The sequence below is a fragment of the Artemia sp. Qi Xiang Cuo genome, chromosome 6, assembly GCF_049724085.1.
Source record: "Artemia sp. Qi Xiang Cuo chromosome 6, ASM4972408v1, whole genome shotgun sequence".
NCBI lineage: Eukaryota > Metazoa > Arthropoda > Branchiopoda > Anostraca > Artemiidae > Artemia > Artemia sp. Qi Xiang Cuo.
In genome coordinates, this window is record NC_142799.1 from 36,083,637 (window position 1) to 36,108,291 (window position 24,655).

The 24,655-nt window shown below is 36.0% G+C and overlaps 1 protein-coding gene across 1 annotated transcript in view; it reads right to left on the bottom strand.

Annotated features, from left to right (window-relative positions):
- Window positions 1-923: 923 nt before the first annotated feature.
- The window catches only part of Caf1-55 (chromatin assembly factor 1 p55 subunit), a 47,072-nt gene continuing 23,340 nt past the window's right edge, over window positions 924-24,655 (bottom strand). The window contains exons 4-8 of the mRNA XM_089090698.1: window positions 24,060-24,264; window positions 21,669-21,846; window positions 18,321-18,593; window positions 17,369-17,503; window positions 924-1,159 (exon numbers count right to left, since the gene is read on the bottom strand). Of these exons, the coding sequence (XP_088946824.1) occupies window positions 980-1,159; window positions 17,369-17,503; window positions 18,321-18,593; window positions 21,669-21,846; window positions 24,060-24,264 (971 nt within the window). The 3' untranslated portion in view covers window positions 924-979. The remainder of the gene's footprint in view (window positions 1,160-17,368; window positions 17,504-18,320; window positions 18,594-21,668; window positions 21,847-24,059; window positions 24,265-24,655) is intronic.

Here is a 24,655-nt window from a genome sequence, read left to right on the forward strand (position 1 = left end):
TTTTAAACAATCTTTCTCAGACTCGTGAACTATCTAGATCGTTTTTTTTTTCAGGTCAGAAAATCTGGGGATGCCCATTTTCAAAAAAAATAAGAAAAAAAAATGGAGCCGTTTTCGAGAAATAATTAAAAAATAATAAACACATAATTACAGAATTATTGCCAGTTTCACAGTAATTACAGGGCAGACGTCGATGATACCTATAACTGGTGGCATTGATAACCATCGGCAGCTAGATCCTTGAAGAAACTTTGTTTAAAGAATTTTTTTACAGCAACAAAAAACACATTTAGTTTTTTCAAAATTAGTAAGCGAGCAGCCTTCAATCGAATACTTGAGCGTCACCATATTCTATCAATTACCACATTTTGCTGCTCGCAGATAAGCTACATGCAACATGTTCACGAAAGGGCTTCCCTTTCAGAGCTACTGTGCATTCTGTTGCCTACAGCCTTGCTTTATTTAGAAAGATAAAAGAGCAACAAATGATAAAACGGATGCGAGCAGCATACCTACCCCTATGTTAACTGGATACATTCATACTCTAGACGTTGCAATAAAAAATTAATGGAAAGAAAATGCCAGCTGTAAGTACAAAAAAAATACCACATGTCGCTTTACGCTACAGCCATTGCCCCCCCCCCCTACCCTTCAAATGAAGAGGTTTTTCTATAGCGTATTTCCTATAATGTGTCTTCTGATATTTCCGATATTACAAAACTACTTTTCTTACACATTTTTTTCGAACTACCCTCTTATTCAAAATAGAATCCTATGGAACTGCCTGGTGAAACATGTTAGCAGCCCTGATAGAGCATACAAATGCACAATTTAAATTCTTCGTGGATGTTCTAAACAGCCTATTTTGAGGAGTTTGCCGGTTTTACTGGACATCTCTTATTTCACAAAAAAGATACAGCAAGAAAATCGAAAAAGTTTATTTTAATAGAAAAAAATAGTATAAAACATTTTCCGTCCTCTACTGATTAGAAGCTTCTAATTCCGAAGCGGCAGTTTCTGGCTCTTCATCATTATAGATATTTTCTGCCATTTGCCAAACTTGCATAATGTTATCTTCAGAGACGGAGCAGATCACCCAAGGCTCGGTGGGATTCCATGAAAAATCAGATATCTTCGCAGTATGACCGCCGTGAATGAACTGAAAATCAAGAAATACTTTTTAACATTGTAATATTATTTGCAGACTATTTTCAAATTGTGATTTTGATTGAAAAATGGAGCCGAATGCCTCTCTTAAGCAGGCAGTGATAAGAATTAAGCTCAGCACATACAGATCGTTAAGCACCCATGTTAGGATCTAGCTCGTGTATGAACTATGAGTAAAATATAATATAATTTAAATTCAAAAAAGCAGTCCTTTTTCTTTAAAGATTATTTTGACTTTCGCTAATGTAGTAACATCTAGTTTCTAAACTGAAAAGTCCTCATTAACCAAAGAGAAAAGGTGCGGTAAATTTCACTGCAAGTCTTAAGTGATAAGAACCGTGTGAACGTTTGAATCATCAGAAATATTTAAAACAATTTATTGGACGAAGGGTTCGCATCCTTGGGCCACTTGAGCCAATGGTGGGCCAGTTCTTACGGCGCAGGACATAAAAAGTTACATTTGATAGTGGGGTAAAAGTGCTTTTTGAAGATATTCGTAATTCAGAATCAGGACCACTTAGATAGAATTATTTCGGCGTACGATCTTTGCAGTTCTTTGATTGTTGTATCTCGGTCACCGTTATTGTCATTTGAAGTGACTCATTGCTGTTCACCTAAATATGTAAGTCTCAATAAGTCTATTATTTTTTACCAGTGTTGATTTCATTTTATATGTTCGTATCTAGCCTAATGATAGCTAATTAGTTCGCATGTCTCCAAAGGCACGTTCCCAGGGAATCTGATATCCAGATCGCTCTAAGTAAAGAGGTCACATTTATATGGCTACACATGTTATTTTCTCTCAATAATTTAGGGTGGCGCGGTTATAAATTTTCTTCACTCCCCATTGTTGTGGCGCAGGGCTCGATGGCACAATCTTTGGCGCTATAAGTGGCGCTATCGGAGAACTTATAAGGTGTAAGTTTGCAGTTTTAAAGTACGATATGAAATTTGACGAGGTCAATATTTATTACCGCAATCAAGTCCAGTCTTTCCCTTTATAGCCACATTTATATAGGCACACAAATAAATTCCATCGCTACAAATGGCGCGAGTCGGAAATTGGAGAAAATCTTGTGAACTAATTAGGCTATAAAACTTTGTAATTTAAATTTAATTATTAGGGAGATACAGATATATAAGTAAAGTGATTAGGCCTATAACCGCTAGGCTACTACAGGGAAACCCTTTAGATATCTCATAGGAGATAATAGCCTCTCCGAAAATGGGTTAAGTGAAAAAATAAATTTATTTTGAGTTGATTAAAAAAAAAATGGCGGAAGACCTTAATGACTTATTAATAGTGCAAAAGTTAGTCGCGATAAATATAGAAATAGCGAAATCTATCCCGGAGTACAGTGGTCAATCAGATATTGACTAATTCAATATCCAATTGGCGAAGTTTTTCCAACTAACAAAAAAAGAGCTAGAAGCGTCAGTCGACATGCTCCTTCTACGATTAGAAGGCCAGGCCTTAACCTTTCTAAAACAGATTGAACATACCATAGGCAATAACGCTAACTTGCCAATAAATACGGTGGACAAATTATTAAAAGCATTTAAAGATAGATTTATCGAAACCAGTTCTATAAATAAATTAAAACACGGAATGGTGAGCTTTGATTATTCACAAAATATAAGAGAATATCTTGATAATATACGCATCTCGGTAGAGGCAAATACGGAAGAGGTTCAGGAGAACTGTAAGAAAAAGTCATACTAAATACCTTTTTGCAAGGGCTACCCCCAAAACTATATAGAATAGTAATATCCAAAAATATTCAGACGTTGGATCTTGCAGTCCAGGAGGTGGAGCAATTGATTGAGGTTGATACAATGGTCAGAAATCACACTAAAACAAAAATAAATAGCCTAGCCAACTCAAACGTGAGCCTAATCTTCAAGGGCGATCAGGCGTCTCCCAATTTCTTTTCAAGGGATAACTCCCCAGTGCAACAAAGAAATAAAACGCAAGAACCCGCTAGGCAGAAAACAGTACGTTTTCAGCCTGTCAAACAATCTAATTATGGAAATAACCCTACAATAATAAGGTGCTATATTTGTAATCGTGTTGGACATATCGCGAGAGAGTGCCGTTATGTCCCCAATCGCATACCAACAATTGCTGTCGGTAATACGCAAAATTACGGCAACCATTTGTCCGGAAGAACAAATTTTAGCACCGGTCGTGCACTAGGCTATAGCCAGGGAGGATTGCGCCAATCAGTACCTTACAACAAGTACCAACCAAACTTGTATAACCCTCCCCCAAAAAACAAATTAATATACCGATTTGAAAACCCAAATACTCGCCAAAGCCAATATAATGCGAGAATGCTATATAGAAATTACGAAAATTTGCCGACGGGACATGAAAATTTTGCAAGCCAACGGCGTTGGCAGTCAGCACCAGTAAGCGGCACTGACGCAAGACACCCAAGTTATCATAATAATATATGGCGAAGGCAGACAGATGTAAATCAATTAGATATGCCTACGGAACCTCATAGGCCCGAATATCTATTATAGGTACCGACACATGAAATAAATCCTCAGGGAAACGTTTCAGGCCGCTCAGAAATATAAATTGGACCCAGAGGGTGCCCAGAATATTTAATAGGTCCAAAATAGTGGCAGTGCCGTCTTGTAGTGATATTAATAACAAGTTACCTATATTTAATGATTTTTCTGTAGAAAATGTTTATTTTAAGGCTTTTATTGACTCTGGTGCAACGATCATTATCAAAAACTCATGCGTATTTAATATGTTGCCTCTGTATATTAGGCGACAGAGGAACCCTAATAATCCCAATTTAACTAGTGTGACAGGCCATAAATTTGATGTAGGAGGTTCAATTTGCCTAAACGTAAAAAGAGACAATAGGATACTTTCGACAAATATTATAATATGCAATAACTTTCCATATGAAGCAATAATAGGCGCAATCTTTTTAAAATATAATAGAATACTATTAGACGTAGCAAATGAGAGGCTTGTCTACCCGGATAAGGTGGGGGAAGAAATTTCCACCTTAAGAAATCGTAACAGAGTTTACGAAGACAACGTAACAGTAAACAAAATTTCTGACGGTATACTGTCGCAATCTTTTGAACGTCATGTCTCGCAAGGAGGAAAAGAAATAATCAGAAACTTGTCCAATTATTCTGAAAGACATTGCAGAGATGAAGTAAATTTAAAAAATAAGGGAATTGAATCTGCGAAACTAAAAATAGGAGATATGCGATAGTACAGGTCAAACGAAATCAAGATAATAGTGGAATTATGGACAAACATAGTAAAAACCAACGAGACGCCACAAGATGCCGCAATGGCGCAGCATAGCGCCAGTATGAATCTAATAAACAATGAAAATAAAGAGAAATATTACGAATTCGCGACGAGCAAAACAAAAGTCCCTCCCAAAACGATTCAAAAAATTCAAATATCCCAGATGATTGAACCAGTGGTTAGCAAATCTGAAATATGGTTTGCAACCCCATCTGAAATTTCCGAAAATCTGCTATGCGAGGAACAGATTATATCTTATGACAAAGGAGAAGGTTTTATTTGGGTAACTAATAACCAGAAAAATGACACAATTACAATAAAGAAGGGGATGTGTTTAGTTCAAATCCAGATTTTAACGGAGAATGATTTAAATACATGGGAAAATTCTAAAAGAAACCTAGTTAACGGCATTAAAACCTCAAATAACAAATATCCTTTAACTAAATCGCAATTTTTAAACAAATTTAATATGGATCATATTACGGACATGGAACTTAAGAAAAAATTATGCTAATTGTCATGGAATTTTAAAGATGTGTTTTCGGCATCTGAAGATGACATCGGGCTTATACAATTTTATGATCAATAAATTTTAATGAATGTTAATCCCGTAGCAAAACAGTCATATCGAGTACCATATAAGCACAAAGAATGGTTAAAAAATAAAATTCACGAATTAGAAAAAAATGAAATTATACGTCCAAGCATAAGTCCATATTGTGCACCAGTGATATGAGTACGAAAAATTAATGGTGATCTTAGACTTGTAGTACATTATAGGGCCCTCAAAAAACAAGTAGTTAGCGATAAATTTCCTCTACCAAGAATAGATGAAATTCTTGACTCAATTTCAAGCAAAAACTAAATTTTTACTTCTTTGGACCTTACCCAAGGATACCACCAAGTGAAAATAGCCGAAAAAGATGTCCATAAAACTGCATTTTCATCATCTGAATGTGGTTCATATGAATACTTAAGGTTACCATTCGGGCTTAAAAGATATTCAAGCGCGCTATGTAGACCCCTTTTGCATCTGTTAGGAGGATTAATGAATACCATTCATTTTGTTGATGATGTCATATGCGTGGGACAAAATGTTGAAAAACACTGTGCAACGTTAGCTAACGTGTTCGAGAAGTTCAGACAAGGCAATTTCAAATACCGGCCTGCGAAAGTAAATTTATTTCAACCTAAAATTAAATTTTAAGGAGTAGTAGTAACCCAAGGAGAGATATCCCCATACCCTGATAAAATAAAATCTGCGGAAAACCTCAAACTCCCCAGGAGTATGAAAGAATTAAGGGACATTTTGGGTCTTACTGCCTATTTTAGGAAGTTCATCTGGCATTACGCCCAAATTGAGAAACTCCTCACAGAATTAAATAAAGGAAACTCCAATAATTTTACCTGGTCCCAGGAAGCTCAAAATTCCCTAGACCGTCTAAAAAAGGCGCTCACTTCTGAACCAATTTTATCACTTCCTGATTTCAAAAACGGAGGATTCGTGGTCACAACCGATGCTAGCTCAAAAGGCATTGGGGCTATTCTTTCGCAAATAATTCCCATGGGAAACCCTGATCCTTTACAAGGACCTTCTAATAAAAAAAAAATAGAAAAAGTTATATGCTATTCGAGTAGAGCCTTATCAAAGGGCGAAAGTAGTTATTCCGCCACAAACTTAGAATTATTATCTATAATCCACCAATTGGACAAATTTAGACACTATTTCATTGGTAGAAAATTTATACTACGATCAGACCATAAAAGTTTGCAGTACCTGCGTACATTTAAAAGCCCCATGGGAATTGTAGCTAGATGGATTATGAAAATCCAAAACCTAGATTACGAATATGAACATTTAAAAGGTAAACAAAACGCAGCTTGCGACTTTTTGAGTAGATACCCAGAAAATATTCCGTCGGAAGCTGAGGAAAATGAAGTTAACGCTATAAATGCTAAGAGCAAACATAAATGTAAGAAAAACAAAGTCAAGCACACGGTAAAGGAAGATAAGGTTAACTATTGTCCCTTGTCGTTAGAAAATATAAAAAGAAAGCAAAAAAAGGACGATTTGTGTTCGGTGCTTATTAATTATTTTGTGATGACGGTGCGTTACCGGGTAAATTCAAAACTCTTAGAAAAGAGATAGATAATTTTTACTATGATCTTGAGGAAGAAATACTGTGTAGAATCGTGACTGCTGAGACAAAAAGAAATCAAACTTCAATAATACCTGTATTACCACAAAACTTAATAGTGCCTGCACTTGAATATTTACATTCAGATACAGGTGGACATTTAGGAGTAATGAAAACGTTCCATAAATTAAAACAATATTTTTACGTGCCGTCGGCAATGACAAAACTTAAAGAATTTGTAAGTACATGCGAAGCATGAAACTTGAGAAAAATCCCCCCAGCTTATCCTAATCCTCCCATGGGAAGGGTCCCGGTAGCAAAGTACCCCTTCGGTATTATCTCATTTGACTTATACGGGACGAGCGGAGCCTTGTCTGTTTCTAGCAGAGGCCATACTTGTATTCTTTCAGTTATAGACCATTTTTAAGGATTTACTTTTGCAAAAGCATTAAAAAATCAAGGTGCTTATGCCACCAGTAAAGCGTTAACGAAATTATTTTTACAATTTGGCGTTCCAAATAAAATTTTGAGTGACAACGGAAGCAATTTTATTTCAAAAGTAACAAAAGACTTAATGAGTTTTCTTAATATGGAGAAAATGGTGACAGCTCCGTACCACCCACAAGGCAGTGGTAAAATAGAAAACAGGCATAAAATATTTTCTAACTTATTAATTATTTATAAAAAAGAAATTAGGAATGACTGGGATCGGTTCTTACTTAATTTAACTAACGTGATCAACACTGCTTATTCAGAAACAACAAATGATAATCGTTTTTATTTACTTTTTGGTCACGATTTTGGCATCCCGTACAATGAGATTATTGAATCTCGGCAGTATTATAATAGCTCGGGAGATTACAAACAAGAATTCATAAATAGGATGAGAAAAACTTATAAAATAGTTAGGCAAGAGTTGGAAAAATTTAAAATAAACCAAGAGACAATAAACCAACCCAAAGTCAAGAGGAGTATAGATTTCAAAGTAGGAGACTGCGTCTACCTAAAGAACGAGGCAAAAACGGAAGGAAAAAAACTTTCCAAAAATATTCTGGACCGTACAGAATAATCAAAAAGTACGATAACGACTATAATTTTCAAATGGAGAACCCCGATAGCGGAAGAACTTACAAGGCAAATGTTAGCAGAATAAAAAGAGCCGAATTTCCGGAAAGGTGGGTATCACACCCCTCCTCTACTGATTCGTCAGATTCGGAAAATGAGCCACCTAAATTAAGATTGGCAGAGCTAAAACCCTTGAATTTTAAACAAAATTATTTTGAAGATGACAGTGATGAGAAAAACTTTGAAGAATTTTTAGCAATGAAAAATCTAGTTGTTCCGAAGAATAAATCCCTCATAACAGGATTTTTACCTGAAATAAAAACGCCAAAAGATCCAAAAAGTTATTCATCGGCAAGCGCAGGAGAACTAGATTATACAATATCTCCCAAAACCCAATTTTTCCCCGATAGAATTTCGACCCCAGGTCCCCCCAAAAGATTTCCAGACGATATGGTTTCCCCTGCAACACCGATAGAAAGGCCCCTGTCTTTACAGGAGGAATTAAACAGAGCTGTAGAAACCCCCGGTATTACCGTAAAGAAAACTCCCAAAGATTCAACTAAAACAAATCTGCGAGAAGCTATGAATTTAATAAATTTTCCCATAAAAACGAGTTAAAGTACATTGCCCGAGAATAAAACTACCAAGGATGAACAGCAAGGACAATATCATGATATAACTGTGTCCAAGGTCAAACCTAAACAGTGGACTTCATGGAGGGAAACCCTAGTGCAAAAAATGCCCCATCCCCCTGAAGACATGGCATTCAAATAGTGGATGAACCCCGCAAAAACTCTTGATTCCTCCCAAAGCTTTCAAAAGTCTTTCAAATCTACCGAGTTAAAAACACATGGCGAGGACATAGGGAATAAAACCTCTACTTCCAAAGGAGTAAAAATTTACGAAGGAAGGGCAGATGATACCTCAAAAAGCGCCACCTCTATAAGTTCTAATCTGGATTCGTCAGAAACCAATTCAGAAGAGTATGAAGGCGAATCAGATCATAGAGTAGCTAAAGAAATAGGGAAATCAAGACCGACCTCAGCAGCCGCACACGGGAAACAAACGAAAATAAAAGGGCAAGAATTTTGGAAAAAACAATACAAAAAGTTTGACCTTATTTTGCTACAAAAACCTAGAAAGAAAAAACCCGCAACAAACAGATGATAAAATAACGACACAGTCAGATAAAACGGTTAAAAAATCTGACAGAAGGAAATATCCATAATTAATGTAAAAACAAATTTTAAATCCCTAATGAAAAATCAACTTATGATCCACCATAATAAATCTAACCGTGTGCAAGTAAAGTTAACCAAGTAAATATTAATGAAAAAAAAATATATAATACAAGTGATGTCCAAACGTCGGCGATCAGGGAGAAAGGCCCAAGGTGGGAAGCTCGTGGTCGACCGATGGTGACAAATAGTGTTTTTAGGTCCCGTGTGGCACATTCTGCCTACTAGGTATTACCTTACGAAAATCAACTATACCCCTATAAAGGTGAATTAATCAGTTGGACAACCTATAATGTTCCCAGTTATTGAGATCAATAACAGAACTTATATCATGGGGAGGGGAGGTTCGGTCTCCCCTACCGACCGTGTTTTCAAAGTCAATATTATCGATTCTATACGTGTTGTTGTTATACTTGGTCATTGGACACTGGGTGTGGGACAACACGTATGGAATCGAGGATTTCGGATGCTCACCTAGCCCAAATAGCCTATTTGAGTTTAGCAAGGATACGTCCCTTTACTCCTCCATGGAATTCAACTTATATTCTACAAAAGAACTATGGAAACCATCCCCTACTCAGTATTAAGTTGTGTAATCAAATCTAAATAGATGGACCACGTTTTGTGGGAAGCCTGGGGAGGATCTCGAAAGCCCACGCAGCGTCTAATTTACTGGGTTTTGGCGGTCCCCTTGGATTTTCTATGAAAAATCGACCCATGCCCTAACCAAGATGTATATTATCCAAAACAAAAAAATTATCAGTACAGAAGCGTCTAATTATATGAAATATTTCGTCTTAGTACAGATTATAATTATTTTAGTCCTACACATAAAATAGGATACCAGTGTAATTACGTGCTGCACACTGGCTTATTCATTTGTTTCTTACTCGAGAAATAAAAAGTAAAATTAAATCGTATATGTGATTAATAGCTAAGCTTTAAAGTTGTATCTCAACCAGTGATATAGGTATATAACGACCAGAATTAAGTTGGGAAGTCCTAACTTTACTTTCCTAACCTATCTAATCCTAAAATATTTATTTTGTTTTACGCCTACAAATCAGTTTTTCTTGGCCAATGCCACATAATGATTATGTAAAAAAAAAAAACCTAAGTTAAAAATTAAAGTGCCTTTGAAAAAAAAAATATAATAGTAACAAAGTAGTAAACAAACGAATTTTGCAAAAAAATGGGTAAAATTAATGATAAATTAATTCTAGAAACAAACAATAAGATGAGGCTTAAGAATATCATCATAATCCTCGTTGTTCACGCAGTGGCCCAAGATATTGTAAAAGATGGAGTAATATTCAAGCATGAAAATTAATTGCTAGCTAGCCATGACGCATGGAAGATCTTTATGAAATTGGACCCCAAACCCTTCGAGGCCTTGTTTCAACAAGTAACAAGACTAGAAAGAAACACGAATGAACTCAAAGAATCAACCAATTTCTGGTGGAACATACTACTGGCCGTATGTTTCGTATTCGCGACTTCCCTAGACATAAGAACCATATTGACTTTTAATTACGGAAAAATCCTGAGACTAAGAAGGCCAAAACCAAGCAAAGACCTCGGGGAAATAACTCAAATGCAGAAGTTTAACCCGAAACCCAATGAGAACGTCTAAGCCAAGAAAAAGGGAAGACATTAGAAAACGAGTGGGTATAGAGGTCTCCACTCGTCCTTGCTATGTCTTGTTCCCTCATTGTAAGGTTGTTTACGTAAAACCGTGTGGCTATGACGCTGCAACATACGTTTCTGAAACAGCACGGACGTGCTTGAACAATGCAGGCATTAAATATGTTGTAAAATTAGACCTCAAAGTGAACCATGTAGCATAAACTCTGTTTAAATGATGATTTTAAATCTAATGTAAAATTAGCTAAGTGTTGAAAGAAGTTAAAATAAAGTGTATGTAGTTGTGTATATTAGAAAGTATAATAAGAGACCACACTTAAAGTTAAAGAATTAATCTTTTATATCGTCGTTAGGCTATATCAACTTAAAAGAAACTTCTATGTATTGAATTTCCCAATGGGAATTAAGTCGTTTTATTATAACCAACACGATAAAAATTTCGTTTTGTGTACTAATATTAGTGCATTTATTTAACTCTGTCTCGTAGCGTAAAATTCATGTACCCAATCAATACGTGACTTATTTGTACTATGAGTATTTAATTTAAATAACATGTGATCCTGCCTTGTTATTTTTATTACAGGAAGCAGATTGACACATTGGATATCGAGCATTACAATGAATTGCCCAGCGCAGTTACAACCTAGTCGCATCTATTTTCATCATACCTTAACCAACAAAGAGTACTCACCATAGACTCCAGGCAATTTTCATCCCAGCTACGTCTACGAAAACAACAGTTACCTATGATCGTTGTTCCCTCGACCACAAACCATATTACGTATCAGGTAACATTGTGTTTGAATCTCAGTATCCAGTGCTTTATCGAACTATATAATCAGATAAATGCTGAGAACCCCAGCGATCAGTACAATATATAAATACATGAATATCGCCTTTGATAATCATTATGGACCCATATACCATATGACCGTATAGTTATGATATTTGATGACCTCAAAAAACTATTTATGTGTCACAGACTTACGCGTTGAATCCCTTTCGACCATCACTCGAAATCCATCCTATCCCCTCTGTGTGGAAACTTCATATCTCTTTTGTCCCATAATTTTTACGAGATCATTTCTGAACAATGGACCTGGAAATCAAAATTAACCCCAGTGACCAACCCCTCAGTGACAATATACCCCTCCCACAAGTTCAAGACAATATGTTGAAGGAGTCACTATAGTTTGATTTCGACCTGTTCCAAACCCAAACTTCAATTCCCCCATGATTAACCTAGGAATTACCTCAAAGATTAATAGATGCAAGCCATGAACTAACAATTTTATAAGAGACACAAATGAACAATTTTGTGCGAGAATACATTCTCTATATGCCTCAAAATATCCCAAAAATGATATGCTGAGAAGAAAATAAACGCACTCCCAGTGTTCGACCCCTTAATGATAAGGCACCCTGTGAACTATCAAAATGCAGGTGAGAATGAACCCCAATAGCATATTCCCACACCTGTAGTTGGAAGCATCATTTCCCAGTTGACAATTAGAGAAAACTCATCGTGTGAACACAAACGTGCTTGACCTGTCCCATGAAGAAACCATAACGTAAGTGCTTTAAAAATTTTTGCCAAGACGAAAAGTGTGAAGGACAATAATCTAGAACAGAAGGATTAAGTACACTAAAGACTCGAATGTGATGAAATAGATATGAATTTACATATGTTACTTCTTAACAACTTTGATAACTCAAAAATCTCAATATCCTATCATTAACATTGCGTAGCAAACATATCCAGTGAAAGTGTTTTAATGTTACCAGTGAATAGGGTAAACCCAATATTGTGTGTTTTAAATCGTTTTTGCATGTAACGTTAGATGTCCAGATATAGTTAGGTGTAGTATTATCATGTTATTCATTTAATGTAGCGTAGATAGAAAGTAGTGTGCCATATAAACAGCAAAATAAAAAAAAAAACTTGTAAAAAGTGAATTCAAAAAAAATGTGAAGGTAGAAGAGCCCCAACCTTGTTGAAAATGTAAAATTACTCAGTGTTAGATTTAGAAGAAAAAAATCTTTAATATAGTATCTAGCCTAGGACCATGAATAATCTTAGTCTGGTAGCTGAATTTTATAGATAGGGACATAGAATAAAATAAGAAAAGTAATAGAGAAAATTTTTAGCACTCCTGATTAAGCCATAACATAAATATAAAATAATTATGTAGAAGAAATAGTTAATAAATTGCGAACATTTTAAAAACCCAAAGGCAAGCATGTACTCATGACGGGACGTCATTAATTGATCGCAAGGGTAATATACACTCTGAGCAAAATGCGATATATTTAAAATACCAAAACAAAGTTCCTTCTTTCTAAAGATAATTCCGACTTCCTCTTATTAAGTTAAATCTAGTTTCAAAAATGAAAAGTCCTTAATCAGCAAAGAGCAAAAGTGCAGTCACTTTCGCAGGAAGTCTTAAGTGATAAGAACCGTGTGAACGTTTGAATCATCAGAAATATTTAAAACAATTTATTGGACGAAGGGTTCGCATCCTTGGGTCACTTGAGCCAATGGTGGGCCAGTTCTTACGGCGCAGGACATAAAAAGTTACGTTTGATAGTGGGGTAAAAGTGCTTTTTGAAGGTATTCGTAATTCAGAATCAGGACCACTTAGATAGATTTATTTCGGCGTACGATCTTTGCAATTCTTTGATTGTTGTATCTCAGTCACCGTTATTGTCATTTGAAGTGACTCGTTGCTGTTCATCTAAATATGTAAGTCTCAATAAATCCATTACTTTTTACCTGTGTTTATTTCATTATATATGTTCGTATCTAGCCTAATGATAGCTAATTAGTTCGCATGTCTCCAAAGGCACGTTCCCAGGGAATCTGATATCCAGATCGCTCGAAGAAAAGAGGTCACATTTATATGGCTACACATGTTATTTTCTCTCAATAATTGAGGGTGGCGCGGTTATAAATTTCCTTCACTCACCATCGTTGTGGCGCAGGGCTCGATGGCACAATCTTTGGTGCTATAAGCGGCGCTATCGGAGAACTTATAAGGTGTAAATTTGCAGTTTTAAAGTACGATATTAGATTTGACGCGGTCAATATTTATTACCGCAATCAAGCCCAGTCCTTTTCTTTTACAGCCACATTTATATAGGCACACAAATAAATTTCATCACTAAATTTTCACCTAATAAGAGCTTCTAACTTTTGATTTCTTATTTTTCTATTTTGGCATTATCTGCCTAGGTGGAGATTATATTTGGAGTAACCAGTATCTGGGATAGATACGTGGTTTGTGTCGCAGGTTGGTTTTCCCTGTGTAATGTTAAGTCAGCTAATCCATCAGTAGAATTTTCGCACGTTTCAGTTTACTTTCTCGTTCGCTATAACCCTTGTAATTTCGCTTTTCAGAGATTTATATTACTCGTCGAAGAATTGTCTGTAGCGCTCATCGAAACGAAAAAAACGGTAAAGAATAAAAAACGAGGGTAGTAAAACTATGCAAATATTTCGATCGAGACCTCCGTTCGACCGTCCTCAGTGCGGAATAAAAATAAAGATAAAAGTCCGAAGGAAAATATAAAACCAAACTTTAAAACAAACAATATAACTAAAAGAAGAAGATCCTTTCTAGGTAACGGTGAAAGTGTAACTGAATAAAAATACGATACTGAATACGATACGATACTGGTTGGTATCTCAAACTTTCATTTTATGCAAAGCTTTTTTAAAGACTAATCGCTTACCAGGCACGGCATTAACAGAGATAGGTGGCGAAATATGACTCGGTGGACCGATATAAAAACGATCGGAATTGATAAGTTAATTAAAAAATGGGTTTTAGATAAGTTTCACCAGAATCTCTACTTAGCGCGAATTTTTAATGGATGTAGAGCTAATTAAGTGAGGATAGTCCGGTTATTTCAGAGATTGTTCGAATATCGTATTGCGTCTCGCTTATAATTCGTAATAATATTTAAACGTCGTCATTTTTGCCGTGTGGCAATTATTGAATTGCTACTATATATTGACTAATTAAGCGGTATTAGCGACAAATATCGTGCTGATTTTCGCATTCATTGGAGATTTATAAATTTTTTAACAAAGATAATGCCACTTGACCTCAAACATGTCCGACTTCTGGACTCACAGAGAACAATTGACTCCAGTGGTGGTAGCTCCCACTCAAGCCGTAGTAAAATTAAATTTACCTTCGAAAAGTTTATGCAGAAAATGGAAAAAAGAAGGGAGGCAGATGAAAGGGCAAGAGAAGCCCGTAGGGAAGCAGACAGGAAAGAAAAGGGAAGGAAGAGAGGCAGATGAAGAGATATAGCCAAGATTTTAGAAATACCATGAAAGGTCTAATAGAAGATCGCTGCGGGAACTCCGGAGAGCGATACTGTATCACAAGCAACGTATAGGCCATTAGATGTTCAGTATAATTTTTCTACGGATTGATTGCGAGGCAATGAGACGCTTCGAAACTTGAATTCTAAGGCGGAAAAACATGTGTTTGTTGACTAGGAGAGTAGGTGGAACGACCCATAAGCCAAACTGGACGACGAACCCGCCTTGTCTAAAAAACGAAATACTTGATATTCCAGTTCGAAATAACAATAATCTGATAAAATGTGATTCTTCTGAGCATTTTACTAAAAATTGCCCCAATAGAGATGATAATGTAACCCATAAAATAACAGCTTGAGCTATGGCCAATAGTAAAGGAGTAAAGGATTTTTTTTTTTTTATTATTATTATTACAGGCTTCACGGCTCCATCACAAATGATGATTTGCCACTAGTCCTGGTAATTACCTCATTTTCTAACACTGATGTACTTGTTATACCTTCTCTTGAACGCGTCAAAGTAAGGATTTTTCGGGATTACCTCTGCCGGCAATTTATTCCATGTGCCAACCAATCACCGGGCGAAACCCGTTTTCAGATGTTCTTGGCGGGGAGTACCCTGCTCAAGGTAGTACTGACGAGCTGTACTTCGGCGAGTTGATCGCAAGGGCTTTGCTTTATCAGGAACGAGCTTCGATAGCTCCTCTCATGGAGGGTTATACAGGTACTTATAGATAACCGACATGGACGCCACATCGAAACGTTCCTGGATCAGCTGTGGAGTTTTAGTTTTCCTGTTGCCCGAGGTTGCTGCACGCTCTGCTCCGTTTTGAATATGTTGGAGTGGAGCGATATGGCTTTTTGGTGCACCAGCGAAGAGAGGACATGCATATTTCATGACAGGTCTGATGCAAGAATTGAAAATGAGCTTGCAGAGTCGTGCAAAATACACGGAAAATAGAACGGAAAATTAATTGAAATAGTAATTGATTCTTGCAGTGACCAAACTTATATGCAAACTGGCCTAATTAATAGAATTGAGATAAACCATAGGGATATGATTACAACATTATATTATTATGGAAATAAGCACCCATACCTGTCAGCTTGAGTTAGAATAGAAATTGCAAAAAAGACGGTACGGTCCGGAGAAAGACAACAAAGGTATGCTTAGTAACAACTCTTGCAGTCTGTGTTCTCATAAGAATGTGCTTTGGAGATATCGAGAATCTCCTATCGCAAGAAGCGATTTCTATAACGATGGAGGATGCGGAGGAGGCTAGGCGCATAAAACGGATGAGACGCGTAAAACGGATTTTTCGGGAAACTTTTTTAGAAAACAGCAAACTTCAAACAAATATACCAAATATAAGGCATCGACAAATAAATACCAAGATGAGGCACTCAGTGTGCCAGAGAGAAACAAAAACAAATTTATCGTCCGCGCGCTTCCGCGAAAAGTTCGAGAAATTCTGGTCCAATATGAAAAACCAAATCTGGCAATTCAATTCTTTTGTTAGGAAGATTTATTTAGTTCTTCTGTAAAAACAGAGAACTAAAAGAGAAAAAAGATGAAAAGCGAAATTACGATTTAGGAATTCAATTACCATTTAGCGTTCGTTTAATACAAAGGTAAAAAGAAGAAAACTAAGAGAGAGAGAAAAAAAATATATAAAATAGGAATACAATAAAGAAATGTAGTCGAAGATGGCGGACACTATAGTTCAACTGACATTTGGTGATGATTTATTTTGCTTGATTGAAAAATTAGAGAAAATTTGAAAACAAAACAGAAATGAAAAAAAAGAGAAAAAATTTGCAGATTCAATCTGTGATGGCGAAAGTAAAATTTTGGGAGAATTACGCTTTGTATTTACCTTTTAATTCAGCAAATAATCTCAAAAAGTAATCCGGCACCAGAAATTCCACGCAAGTCACTGTCGCCGGCCATAATGGCGGCGGTCCGAAGTGTTCGCGGTGATGGATCGCTGAAATATTTTCGATTGTGTACAACTGGTTTTCGGTGCAGCTTCGAGAACTAGTTTCGAGGCGCCTTAGACACCACAGAAAGAATTCGTTGACACCTTTCCCGGAAAAAAACTCTAAAGTACAATGTGAATGCTGCATAGAGCTCCGTGTTTATTTATAAAGCATCAACAAATAATGACATGAATGATGCAGTGATTACTAATCTTTTTGATAAATCATCAGCAGATGATGACTTTTTTAAGTAAAAAGAAATCGTACCATAAAAGAGTGCTGTCTTCTGCCAGTTTATGCTCGAAACATTGATTAGTGCCCAAAGAGGGTCAAAATTCCAGAAAATACGAGTTCTGCGACAAAATATCATTTTTCCCCAAAGCAGTTCAAGATACCAGAGAATGTAAATTATAGCAAACCCAATTGATTTTCCATGATCTAAAACCACACCCAGGAGGTTTTAAGCCCCAAACTTGAAAAGAAAATCTCAGATAAAAGTGAGAAAATGAACTTACGAGAAGCTCCGGAGGTCCGTCCTCTGAATCTTCAGCGCTCTGTTCCTCTCCGATCTTAGACAAGTCCCACACATGTAGGCGACGATCAGTTCCTGATGAAGCCAAAATAGTTTCATTGTGAGGAGACCACTGCACCTAGAAGGACCCCTGCTCATTAAGATACTTTGAAAATTGAATAATATTTCAGAGATAAATAAATAAACTTTGCTTGCAAAATAAACTGAGTTGAAAAGAATTTTCTTCAATGCATACTTCAGTTGCAGTTTCATTATGACGACATTACTTGGATCAGACTTTAGGATTGATCCCTCCCCCCATTAGGAATAGTAAAATATTAACTACTTTAGCTTTTGTACATTTACTGAGTATTATATGCAAGCATTTAATTTATCAGATGGCACACGTTTGGCGTTGCTTCCATTCTGCATCTCTTAGTTAAATTAATTGTAAGCTTTCATGATCATTAATCACAATTCATTATCATTTTTACTCCAAGACGATGGATAACACAAAATTATAATCAATTTGTGTAGTAATAAATGCAGAGTAGACTACAAAGTTAGCCCTGTTTACATGCTATAAGTTTTTAAAGGGCTAAACATGTGGCCATTTTTGACTGAACATAATAACAAATAACTAATGATAATTGACTTCTAGAACAGAGGCAGAACTTAACACTCTTAAAAGATTTTCACAGAACTATTTACCTCGAATATGAAAAAGAGAAAATTTTACAAAATCACGAAAAATGTTTATTAAATGTGTTTTATTTTTAGATGCCATGAGCAAGCTACAAACAAACATACACATCCTCCACCCCCCGAAAGATGATGTGTAATCTTGTCCATTAAACAAATGAAATTTTATTATTTCTAAACAAAAACAATGAGGGTTCCAACATTATGGTATTTGATCAGACTAAGACTCCCAAAATGAAAGAAAATATGAATACCTGGAAAATTTCATCTTTATGAGACTCAAAAGAGTGTAGTTTGAGTTTAAGGTTCCTCAAATCCCAAAGAGCCACAGTTTTGTCTGCACTCCCAGTAGCCAAAATAAATTCCGAATATGGATTGAAAGATAGGCAATTTACTTCTGCCGTATGAGCATCTACAGTATGGGAGGGTCTAGTGACAGAATTACTTCGCGTGTCCCATATCATTAGCTTCTGGTCATCAGCCACTGAGCCGAAAAGGGATTCATGAAGCAAATGCCAAGCAACATCCTGTATAGAAAAAAGATAAATAAATAAAAGGATGCCATGATAGTCTTCATCAAGAAAATCAACTTTACTTTTTGCGTTTATGAGGTAGTAGCATTAAAGGACTCTTTGACTCTTATGACCACAAGGATGTTCCCTAAAAATAAGGATTTTGAACCTGAAAAATGACAACTTTTGCCACTGAACTAAAAACGATTCCTTTAAAGGCGGAATAACATTTTTAGGCAAATTCATTCTTAAAATCATCTAAGGCATTTTAAATGCTCAGGAACATTAGCATGATCTTAATAAATTGTCTTGGTTTGTGCAGACTACTGCACAAACTACTGTGCAGACAAACTACTGTAGTTTATATAGTGAATGGAATTTTCTGTCCATTGCAATACAGCTCATAGGAAGACAATAAAGCAATACTGAAAAAAGAAGTACTCATTTATTAACAGTACTCTCTGTCCCACTTATTCACTAATCAAAGTTCCCGAGGCACATTCGATTCATAGGAGGTAGAGGAGACCTGCAATGAGTCGGACCAAGTGTTCCGTCCAACCTGAGCCAGATGCAGGAATGCTCTAGCAGCAAGCCTGACATGAGCAGCCAGGGGAATACTGACTGGGAAGAGGAAGGAGTTCAAGGACTGAATCCCCCCCCCCCACCCAGGATTTTTGGTGCCAAAGATATTGAACAAAAGATGGGCATGTTTTCCTAGTTTGAAAACTATTTTCAACCTTGTGTATTAAAGAAGACTTCCAAAATTGAGCTTGTAACCGTAAAATGCGTATAAAACGAATTTTTCTTAACCATATTTTTGCTCCAGAAACTCGTAAGGAAAAAATGATTTAAAACTGGAAAAGTGAGCGACAGTCCTCATCAAAACGAAGTTGTGAGTTTTGGCCCCTTCTCCCACATTTGACAAGATTTCAAGGCAAGTTCAAGCGAGCGACATCAAAACAAAACCAGATTATTAATCAACAAAATCTGTACGAATTTTGCCCTATTAAAGTGATAAAAAAAAATAATAATAGAAAATGAACCTAATTTTAGCTGTATTGTAAAATTGGGAACATTACATATGCTCTTTGTTACAGGTAAATTGATATATTTCTATCAGTCATTCCATTCCGACTGGTTGGGTCTCATCCAAACCTATTGATTTTTTTTTTCATTTTTCCAGTCTAAACTCAATGTGCAAGTTAAATGATTACTGAGAGATAATCTTTATTTAATTATCTCCATCAAGGACTACAGATATACTGTCATAGGCTAAGAAAGCTTTCATTATGGTTCTGTTAGTTGCTGAGATTAACTTTTTGTTTTCTTTTTGTTATAACTATCTCGCTTACGTCTGTTTCAAAACAATTCCTCTCGCACCCTAAAATCAAATGCCTGGAATCATTAAGCGCCAATGATTCCTATTTGACAAGCATTTTCCCCTGAAATATGATAATTAACAATGTCAATCTATTTTTTTCTTCATTTATCATTTGTTCCTTCATTTTTTAGTTCCACTTGATCCTTTCATCCCTATTGAAACGTTCCTCAATTGCTCATACATTTCATCTTTCGAATACTCGTGCATAAGTACTCCCTCGATGGAGCTACAGGTTGTAGTGATCCTAAACGTACGATTTTAATGTTTCGGTTTTCTCCTTTCTTCTCAAATTGCCAAATTCCTTTTCTCACTTCTAAGCCTTATTTTCAACTATTTCAAAGTCGGTCGAAAATATGTGTTTCAATATGCAAACTCGTTATTTGCCTATTTTCCTTCTTTTTTCCTAGAATTTTTCCTTTTATAGCGATCACTTTCTAATTTGGTCATTCTTATAGTCTCAAATCTTTTAAATATTCTTAAAAAACATATTTTAAGTATTAAACAGTTTGTTTGTTTTTTAAGATAAGAACTGGAGAACTACCAAGCAAATTTGAATGTAACTCAAAAGCCGTTAATTTCAATTTGCCAATGCCAACTGGGAACTTTCAGTCATTGCATCTGTCTCTTTAAGTAAGCCACTCAAAATTTGAAAAAAAAAAATTACCATTAAGCTTTTTGACTGAGTTTAATTTAACAGTTATAAAAGAACATTCCCAACAACCAGAATTAATATTTAAGTAGCAAAAATAAATTTTGGTTATTGAGTATCAGATAGCTTTGTAACGCCAATTTCCGTTGGCTAAGTAAAATGAAAATCAGAAATATGTATCACCTCAATTTTCTCTTTGACTTGCATCATGAAACTAATCAATTTGACCTTTTGACGGCTCAACTTTCCCTTACAAGCTACGCCAGGGAGGCCTCAATTTTCCCTTTGACTTGCATCATGAAACTAATCAATTTGACCTTTTGACGGCTCAACTTTCCCTTACAAGCTACGCCAGGGAGGCCTCAATTTTCCCTTTGACTTGCATCATGAAACTAATCAATTTGACCTTTTGACGGCTCAACTTTCCCTTACAAGCTACGCCAGGGAGGCCTCAATTTTCCCTTTGACTTGCATCATGAAACTAATCAATTTGACCTTTTGACGGCTCAACTTTCCCTTACAAGCTACGCCAGGGAGGCCTCAATTTTCCCTTTGACTTGCATCATGAAACTAATCAATTTGACCTTTTGACGGCTCAACTTTCCCTTACAAGCTACGCCAGGGAGGCCTCAATTTTCCCTTTGACTTGCATCATGAAACTAATCAATTTGACCTTTTGACGGCTCAACTTTCCCTTACAAGCTACGCCTTACAAGGGAGGCCAATGAAATATTGTTTCAGAAATCAACCACTTCTTTCAGATTCATAGTCTAAAGGGCAAAATTTTCCACCAAATTCATGAAAGCAATAATAGCACAGTCTTTAACTTTTCAAGGAGATCCAGTATACGATATTCGCGCTATCTGTTGTTTAGATAAAGGTCTGCAGGGTGGAAATAAATCAAAAGCTACCTTTCAACTAAAAATGAAAATATAAAAAAGCTAAATTTCTTAAAAAATAAAGCCTCAAACGTATTAAAAAGAAATGCTAAAAGTCAGTTCTCATTTAGACTAGGTTTATAAATGAAATAAAAAGAGAAAGGGTTACTCAATAAAATCACCTCTACAACGGCAGTGTGTCCGGTGAAAACAGTTTTTGCATCAACGATTCTTCCTTCCTTGACGTTGGCATTAATATCCCATAAGCAAATTGTGTGATCATCTGAAGCTGATAGAAGATTCCCATTCAAATTAGGATTCCACGATAAACCATAACCTTCTTTCTGATGTCCCCGGAGTCTTCAAGAAAAAATAATAAAATACTAGTCACTTGTATATAAAGTGATAACTATACTAGTTTACTTATTTTTCTCTTTTAGTACACTTATTCTTTTAGAGTTCATATTTCAATTTAACTAAATTAAGGAAACTACAGTCATGCTCTGTGACAATCTATTTTTTTAGGGGCTATGGTGCTGAGCTTTTAAGACATGATTACGCCACTGAAGTTTACTTGAATAGTTCAACTCAGCAACTTTACTTTAAGTTTTCTGGCCACTAGGACTCAATTATTGAACCACCATATTTTTTTAGGCAATTATCATTTGATTAACATTAATTTTTAATGATCAACATTTGTTAATATCACTTCAAAATAGAAGATTCTGAAAAGTCTTGTCCATTGGGAGCCAAATCATCTCAGCAATAGAAAACCAACAAAACTCCATGTTCAGGATTGGTTTTTTTTAGCACTAATATTAAATTATATGAGTAATAACACAGCATAAAAGCCCTAGATGGAATTTCTTTTCGAGATTGTCATGAAGAATATTGGGTTACTCATAGCAGTTTGCGAACCAATAATTTAGTCTGAACACACTTCTTTTTCCCAATTCTTCTACAAATCCAAGCTCTGAAAGGTACTAAAGGATAAACCTTTAAAAGGCACATATTTAAATTAGACGTCAAGCATGGGCAATGAGAGGGTAACAGCTTCTCTGTTACTGAGAAAAGGTGGTTAAAATTATAGACCATATTCATTTGCTTATTTGCGCTGAAGGGTGAGGGGTGTAATTTTGTTCTTTTTAAACACAAACTGATAACTCATTTTACTTTCCCAGTGTTTTAGGTTTCATTTTAGGGTCAATCTCACGCTAAAGATTAACAGATTACATCAGAAATGTGTAAGTCATAGAAAAATCGTCAATAAAATATCGGAGCTTTGGAGGTGGGCAAGGGGTCAATACCTCCTTCTCTGCTTGGATGTGCTATGTGAAAATTTTAAAAGCGTATCTCAGAAACAATTCGGATAATAGCACTTAGGAGGAAACATTAACTAAATGCAAGAAGAAAGGGTAAGAAACTAAAAATAAAAGTATAAAAGAGGAGAAAGGATTTTTGGAAAAATCGTCAATAAATATCGGAGCTTTGGAGGTGGGCAAGGGCTCAATGCCTCCTTCCCTGCTTGGATATGCTATATGAAAATGTTAAAAGCGTATCTCAGAAACAATTCAGATAATAGCACTTAGGAGGAAACATTAACTAAATGCAAGAAGAAAGGGTAAGAAATGAAAAATAAAAGTGTAAAAGAGGAGAAAGGATTTTTTGAGGCATTTTAAGGATTCGGGAATCAAGAAGATCGGTGTGAGTATATAACTTCAGACTGAGCACAGCTTGAAGGTTCTTAAAAAGAATCATAGTAATCCCCAATCCTTTACTCCCTTAGGAACTGTGAATTTGGAGAACAAAAGATAGGGTAGGGGGAGGGGAGAGAGGAAAGAAAGAGCCCAGGTTTGGTGATTATTGTTTAACCTTTTCACGGCTGTAGAACAAAGAAAATAGGAGAAGCAGTCTACAAAGAGGCTAGCTGACTAGACGGAACTAACAATCGATACAGATAGTATCAAAGAATACAGAGACATGATAAGAGTAAGACCAGTGACACCTTCACATTGTGTGAAACAATGTGATAAAAGGACCAGACTAAAATCCGGTCCTATAATCACAGGATTAATACAACAGACAGAAGAGCAGTGCCCAACTGCGACTAAAAGAAAAATAATGAGCAAAAGCCTAGTTCCAGCGACACGACCATCCCGAACCACATTAATGAAGCATTAACAACAGTATTGTCAAACAGCGAGACACTAGCTGGCATTCGTAATTTTCTTTTAAAGGCCAACTCGGGCTTCCAGCCTTGCAAGTTTATTACAATCTTTGGATCGCACCTTATTTATCAACTCACCAGTCAATGGACTTTTATTGGTGAACTATCACCAATCTACTGACGCCTGTTGATGACCAAGCCTCAGAGAGGCTGTCACTGCAAAAAAAAAACCATACTTACTAAACTAGATAAACGATCCGGGCAATTCTGGTTTTAAATTATTGTCATTTCCTTCTTACTTTCCATATCTTTAATATGAAAGACAAAATGTAGGCCGGGTTGACTAAACTGCGAAAAACACAGGGATAATTGAATGCCAATTGGCCACCCCTGAAATAAAGCATACCTTAAATCTGGATGACATTCACCACTTGGATCAGGTTTGCTTGGGTGTTTTGTATAATCAAAAACAAGGACGTCACTAGATGGTGTTTTTGTGGCTATTACACAGGGATTCTGAGGCATATAGCGAGCTCGATTCACTTCTCCTTCATGGTTGATTTTTATTTCTATTTCGATCTTCCCACTGACTGATCCAAATCCTCCAAATTCTAGGGAATATAGATAGATTTATTAGTAAAACCTTGCTCGACCATGTACAAAAAACAGACTTAGAAAAAAAAAACTTTACAAAAAAAGGACAGACAAACAACAATAGAAAACTAAAGAGGATTAGTGAATTGTGTAAGAATATCGAATAGACTTTGCATTTTCAGAATCCCTAGACTTAGACAATGGCACATAATAAATTTTGTGCCTGTGTCACATTAGGAAGACAGCCTCACAGGTCAAATTCCTTCAGGTTGCAAAAATCGCAGTCCCCCAATAAAATGACACTTTGTCATACAGTGTTCCAATAACAAGTAACTGACGTCTCGTCATGAAAAATAGATAACTGAGGAAATCCCTAGAAAATAGCTTTGCCAGCTTTCTCTCGCTCAG